This window comes from Marmota marmota, unplaced genomic scaffold (assembly GCF_001458135.2).
Source record: "Marmota marmota marmota unplaced genomic scaffold, marMar, whole genome shotgun sequence".
Taxonomy (NCBI): Eukaryota; Metazoa; Chordata; class Mammalia; order Rodentia; family Sciuridae; genus Marmota; species Marmota marmota.
Window position 1 is genome coordinate 2558341 of NW_026000241.1, and position 7112 is coordinate 2565452.

A 7112-nucleotide genomic window follows, 5' to 3' on the forward strand; every position below is an offset into this window, starting at 1 on the left:
CTCTGGCGCGGGGAGTGAGAAACGCGCCTCGCGTTCTGCAGGCCTGGAAGCAGCGAGGCCTGGAACGAGGAGCCTTCCCAGCCCGCCAGCTGCGGGCTGCAAAACCCCGGCTTTGCCGGGAGGCAGCGCTGGGTGCAGATCTCGGCCCCGTCGACAGCTCCTCCGCTATTAGCCTTTCACCTGTGAGCCGCCCTTGTAAGGGCACCGCCTTCCCGGCGCTGCGAGGACGGAACGTGGAGGAGCAGAGAGCGCTGAAAGCCCTGCGGGGCGACAGGGGTGCACGGCCTCTCGGTTCGCGTTGTCTTTTTTTCCTGGTACCAGGAATTTAACTCAGGGGCGCTTAACCACGGAGCCATATCCCCAGCCCGTTTTAGTTTTTGAGACCGGGGCCTCACTAAGTTGCTGAGGCCGGCTTTGAACTTGCAACGTTCCTACCCCAGCTTCCGAACCGCCCGAACCGATGGGACTACAGGCCTGCGCCACCACACCCAGGCTTTTTGTGCTAGTCTTGAAGTGTAGCCGTTCTGTGTAGGTGGGTAGGGTTGAGCTGATGGAGAAACTGGAAGGAGATTCAGGTGTGGTTTTGTCAGCAGCAGACGTGGATTTGAATTGTAGCCCACACTCACTAGTCCTGTCACCTTGAGCAAATCATTTAGTCTCCCCAGAGTGTGATTCTTTAAAAACTGGGTACCTAACCCCCAACCCAAGCACAGTGGCTGGCCCCTTTAATCTTCACTATTCTGGAGGCTGAGAGAGGAGGATGAAGGCCAGTCATAGTACCTTAGAGAAAGGCTGGGCTTGCACTCGGTGGCAGAGTGCTTGCCTAGCATTTAAGAAGCCCTGGGTTCCTTGACCAGCCCCAGTGGGAAGAGAAAACCTGAGTAGCAGTGGTCTGCGTATCTCTGTCAGGGGTGGGTAGGAGTCTCAAGTACATGCCAGACTCCCTGTGTCCAAAAGAGCTCCTGATACATCTTTCCCGTCCCCCCTCCTCCCCACCCATGGTCCTGGAGTCTTACCTCACAACATCCTTGAATTCCTGCTTCTCTCCATCCCTTTAGAATTGGTCTGGAATCCACCCACTTCCCATCCATGTCACCTCCCAACTGGACTTCGTGGTCACCCCCCTGCCAGGTCTCCTGGCTTCCACCCTTTCCCCACAGCCACCACAGCAGCCGTAGGGAGCCTGTCCCTGCTCTGCCTAGAACCCCCTTCTCACTCAGGAAAAGCCCAGGTCCCCACCTCAGCCAGAAGGGCCCTGCCCATCTCTCCTCCCCTCTTCCCCCTCCCTCCCTCTGGAGAGTCCCTTAGTGACTCCTTGTCCACTTTGGAACTTCACTCTGGCTGCTTTCCCTGCCTGGACTCTTTCCCTGGGAATCTGCATGGCTCCCTTCCCTTCTGCAGGTGGCTTTAGTGACATCTTCCCTGATGGCAGCGTCACCTCCCCATCATCTCTGATTCTGCACAGCAGCACTTAGTAGCATTTAAAAGTCTAATGCTGAGACTAATCACTGAGACTAATTTCTTCCACACGTTTGCATTGAATATTGGCTCCACGTGGGCAGGGATTTTTCCATATCTTGTTCACTCTTATGTCCCCTGTACCTGAGCATGCAGTCAGCCACCCTGGTGGTAGTGGTCATGGTGTTGGAACTTATGTAGGTAGGGAAGGTGCAGTTTGAGGGTGGTGATTCAGCCAGACTGGTTCATGTCCCCATTCAGAGCCGCAGTCACCTTCAGCAAAGCAGAGATGACATGGGATAGGAGGGTCATCTGAGGTCAGAGGCTTTGGGCACCCATGTGGCTTGGGGATCCTGGGCAAGGACCTCCTTGCTACATAGCCTCAGTTTCCCCATCTATAAAGTGGACATGAACAGAGGTACAGACATGAGAAAGTTGTGCATTTAGGCCCCAAAGTGGGTGGGTGAGACTTCCGTCCAGACTCCCAGGCTGGCGCCAGGTGAGGGGAGACCTGCTGACCCAGCTCTGAGGGCTCTGGGTGGGAGAGCGGCAGCCCGGCTTCCCCACCTCGGGTTTCTCTGGTTGCTTCCTCAGGACCTGGAGGTTGGGATTCGGAAGAAGATCGAACACGACGTGGTGATGAAAGCGAGCTCCAGTCTGCCCAAGAGGCTGGCGCTGCTGCGGGCCCCAGCCAAGAAGAAGGGGGCCTCTGCCACCTCCAGGAAATCCTCCTGAGGCCCCAGCCCCACTGCACCCCACAGGCGGCACGGCGGGCAGAGGATCCTGTCCCCAGCTCCGGGTGGCACAGACTTGAGGGGGGCACCATAGCATGCAGGTGGACCTCCCGGGGCACCAAGAAAGGGGTGTGCTCAGCTGCCTCTGTCCCGTGCCAGGGCCCCGTCTCCACTGCTGTACCCCAGAACAATAAATCTGGCTTGGCCTACCTCCTGTCAGCCCTCCTGCCAGCAGGTGATGCCCACCGGGCTCCACTGAAGACCTGTCCTGTCCCAGATGATGGTGCTCTGCACGTGGAGCTGGGAGGGCTCTTGTGCTTACTGAGACCCTAGGTGACTCTGGTCACTTCCTCTGTCTGCCCAGCCATTCCTCAGCCCTGGGGACACAGCCAACGAGGAGCCACCTTGTAAGGTCCCAATGCCAATCAGCCCTGCCCCCATAAAGCATTGCCTGTGGGCAGGCACTGTACGTCACCGCAACTGGCGAGATGCCCGGGTTGGTCATGGCATTGACGTTCCAGCTTGAACCTGCAGCTGGCAGACGCCTGGCTGCTTGTCCCCAGCACTGTCACCAGACCACAGTCTCCCTGTCCATCCTGCATTGGTACTCAGGTCTGCTGGACTGGACTGCCTGTGGGTCCGCAGGGCACTGGCCTGGTCACTGCCCTTTTCTGTGGCTGTGGCCTGGGTGACACTGAACTGTGGTCTTTGGGGAATGGGGCCTGTGGACACAGATGTCTGGGCCCACATGGCCCATCCTTTCCTGACCGCCTCATGCCTCCAAGGAGTTGGCATCACCAGTGGATGTCCCTAAGGACTTAAGCATATGGATAGTGGCTCCCAAAAATCCACGTGTTTAGGTGTGATCCCCAGGGTATTGCTATTGGGAGGTGCTGTGGACCTTAAAGAGTAGAGACGGGCTGGGGCTCAGTAGTCCAGCGCTTGCCCAGCACCTGTGAGGCCCACATCCAAATAAATAAAATGTGTTGTGTTCATCAACTAAGATTAAATTGGTTTTTTAAGAAGTAGGGGCTGGGGTCCTGGCTCAGTGGTAGAGCGCTTGCCTAGCACATTGCGAAGCCCTGGGTTTGATCCTGAGCACCACATAAAATAAAGGTATTTAGAAAAAAAGTAGAGCATGCTGGGAGGTCCTTGGGTCACTGGAGAGAGACATGCCTTCAGGAGCCTGTGGGACCCCAGCTTCCTGTCTTTGTGAGCAGTTGCTCTTACACATGTCCCCTGTGTCCCCTCCCACTGCCATCTGGCACCTGCCTCGGCCACCAGGAGGCGCCTAGGCCGGGGACCAGGGCCGCCCACAGGCGGGCGCGCGGGCGGGCCAGAGAGCCCTGAAAATTGGCTCCTTTTGTGTCTCCTCCGCCAGCCCCTTGGAGGAGGAAGGACCTCGGGGACAAAAGAGCTTTCGGGAGCTACAGGTAGGGAGTCTGGAATGTGGACCCACCTGTTTGTCCCCCTTCGCCTGTCCCCCTGGCCCCAGCCTCATTTTCCCATCCTTTCCCTGGACCTCCCCCCACCAGGACTTCCACCTGCCCACAAGCCCCCCTTTAGCACCGGACCCCAGACTCCAAAACCCCACACCTTAAGTTCTACACCATATTTTCGCCACCTAGCTGTGTGACCTTTAGCAAGTGTCTAACTCTCTGAGCCTCAGTTGTCCCATCTGTTAAATGGAGAGCCCAACACCCTGCCCTTGTGTGGATTCAGGAGCCTGAAGGACTTGGGACTCGCTGATGTAACTGGGTACAGCCCTTGGGTGCTGGAGTATGGGGAGGAGGAAACTCAAGTTTGGCCACCCCCCTGGGCCAGGGGTGTCATTAAATGTGAGTTTTCAGATCCAATTTTTCTCACTCAAGCCTCTTCCTGCACCTCCCCCGGGCCTGGAATGCCCGTTTCCTGGCCAGGCCCTGATTCTCGCACGTGAACTGGTGTTTGGAGAGGAAGGAAAGAGACGCAGGCAGCTCTTGCTTGCCAGCCGGCCATCTCCACCAGGAAGCAAGTGACTGACCAGGCTGGTTTCCTGCTGCGTCAGCAGGGGTTCGGGTGCAGGGGCCTGGACTCTCAGAGAAGTGGGGTGGGGTGTCCTGAGCCAGAGGTCGGGGTCCCCTCCCTCGTCCGAGCCTCCGGGAAGCTCCATTTCCATTCCGTGGGTCAGGTCGAGAGAGGACACGTGGGTTTGGGGTCAGGAGCTGCACATGCCTAGACAGTGAGCTCACGCTGCGGCAGGGATGAATGTGGCTTCCATTTCCCGAAGCCAGAGCTCGCGGGCTGCCCCGAGACGGAGGGCGCGAGTGACTGGGACCCACGCCTCACCAGTCCCCCACTTCTCCTCCCCTGAAGTTCTGCCTGGAAGGAGGCCAACTTGAAATAAGCCTAGAGACTTCATCCTGCGGACTCCCTACCTCCCAGGGGCCTTTTGGACGTCCCACATTCTCCCAGGATTACTGTGTGGCCTTGGGCAGTTTCCCAGCCCTCTCTGAGCATCTTTTCCCTCACCCATAGAATCAATGGATGAGAGCCCAGTGTTCCTGTTTCCCAAACTCTGCTCAGGCGCTTCCTTCTCCTGCTGTGGGCCCAGGGCAAGTCATTCTGTCAGCTCCCTGCCCACCTTCCCTGTCCGGCACAGGGTGGCAGTGAGCCTTTGAGATGGGCTGGCCCCCACCGGGCTGTGCTGCAGATGTGGACACAGACTGCGATTCAGAGTAGTGTGTCTTTCTGTGTCCCAGACTTCTGGCATGTGAGACGGGGTGCCGTCAATATTCACCCCATTAGAGGACAGAGCACCCTCAGCCCATGACACCCATTCTCTGTTCTCTTAGGACCAACCCGCTGGCCTAGGGTGCCCTCAGGACACCACTATGCCCCCTGGAGGGCAAGGACGGGCTGGCTGTCACATGGCTGGTGGGTGCTGGAAAGCCAGGCCTAGATCGAGGGGATCTGCCAGGTCCCCTGCCTCCCACCCCTTACTCCCTCCCACATGGCCCCAAATCCTTCCTAAGAAAGATTCGCCCCCGGTGGGGGTGGGACTCACCCGTGCCAGGCCCTGGGTTCCATCCCAGCACACCCGCACACACCCGCACACCCGCACCCCGGCCCCTGCAACCTCCGACTCCACACAGCCCCACCTGGCTTCCACGTGGCTCGCCCTTCCTGCTGGGTGACCTCAGGCCCGCCAAGCCTCAGTTTCCTCATCTGGGAGATGGTGACGCTCCCCACTGGCCAGTGCCGTTGGAAGCCCAAACTCCATCACCCATCTCAACAGGGACAGCACCACACGAGTGGCCGCCTCTGTGGTGACCCACACGGCCCTGGCTTCTCCCGACAGCAAAGTCCAGTAGAAACATCGCAGCCAGGTTGAATGTCCTGACACCACGTGAAACTCAACAGGGGGGCTAGATTTACCAATGTATTATGTTTAGCCACCATCTCAACATTTAACCAGTATTTTAATTAAAATGTATATGTGTGTGTGTGTGTGTGTGTGTACCCTTTCAGGACTGGGGATGGAACCCAGGGCAAGTGCTCCACCACTGAGCACTTTGCACTAGCCCCACCTTAAAGTTTCGAGACCTCTGGTGGCCACGGCCACCCCTGGCTGGTCAGAGGGAAGTGTCCATATGGAGGGGAGAGTCAGGCCTCTGAGGGGCGGCTTGAGGTCCTCCTGCGGCAAGCATTTCAACTAAATGGGGGTGAAGGACAAGCTGGTTCATTGGAGGAGCTGTAGGCTGAGTACCTACTGTATGCGTTCCAGGTGCTGCAGAGAGGAACTCCAGCCTCCTGGGGCTCACAGTCAGGAGTGGGACAGAAATTAGCCTCAGGAATAGATGATGGATCCACGATAGTGGAGAGAAGAGTGAGGAAGGTTCTCTGAGATCATGGGCTGGGGATGGGAACGACCCATGGAAGATAAGGCCGGTTTCCAGGCCAGAGGTGGTGGCCTGAACAAGCTGAGTTGGAAAGTGATCGGAAGTGGTGGGATTTGACATGTATTACATGGAATGAAATTCCCACTTTCACAGGTCGAAAATGAGGAATTTCATATGATTCAACATATTGTTTAGGAAGTAGAAAGGATTGGGGAGTATCCTAGCTTGAAGCTCAAGGAATGGTCTACAGACCTCCTAAGTGAGCCCGGTTTCAGGAGAGAGGGTCTGCAGCCCACATAAACTCTACAAGGAAGGCTGCGACCCACAGCCCTCCTCCCGAAGCATCAAAACGACCCGGAGCCCAGAGAGGTTGAGTGATTTTCCTGGGGGTCACACAGCCCGGAGAGAAGAGAGGCTGAGCTGTTGCCCAGGATCCCACCGCTCCGTCTAGCTCCTGGCTGGCTTATGTTGATTGTCCCCATGCAGCGCCCGGAAGCGACCCTCAGTAAACAAAGCCGTGTGTGGGCGCAGCCCCAGCTGCCCCGGGCGCACTGTCCAGCCCGAGGGGGGCGGGGGAGGAATGTTGTGAATGAACCCAGGGCCCGCCCCGAAACTCCGCATAAGGCATGCGCCACAGGGGTTCTCCAGATCTGATTGGCCTGCGGCGCCCCGTGATTGACAGCGCCCCTCGCTTTACTCTCTGATTGGGTGGATGCGAGAAAACAGGCATCTCAGCCAACGAATGAGCAGTGGAATATTGGAGACGGGTCTGGAAGCGCAGCCAATGATAGGAGAGGACCGCGGAGGCCGAGGGGGGAGTCCAATGGGGACAGGCGCCGGGGGCGGGACAACGGCGGTGGATAAAGCGGCGGCCGAAGCAGCTTCATTGTTGTGAAGAGTCTTAAAGGGGCCGCATCACCCAGCTGGCCCGGTGCGGGGCGGGGTGGGTGCAGCGGGGGTCCCGGGGCGGCCGAGAGCAGAGGAAGGACAGGAAAGCGAGTAGGGGCCGCGGGATCCGGCGAAGCGAACTGAGCACCTG

At 58.0% G+C, this 7112-nt stretch overlaps 1 protein-coding gene across 1 annotated transcript in view; it reads left to right on the forward strand.

Moving 5' to 3' along the window:
• The first annotated feature begins 2680 nt into the window (after positions 1-2680).
• The window catches only part of Zswim4 (zinc finger SWIM-type containing 4), a 28406-nt gene continuing 23974 nt past the window's right edge, over positions 2681-7112 (forward strand). Inside the window, exons 1-2 of the mRNA XM_048795340.1 lie at positions 2681-2796; positions 3574-3625. Of these exons, the coding sequence (XP_048651297.1) occupies positions 2681-2796; positions 3574-3625 (168 nt within the window). The remainder of the gene's footprint in view (positions 2797-3573; positions 3626-7112) is intronic.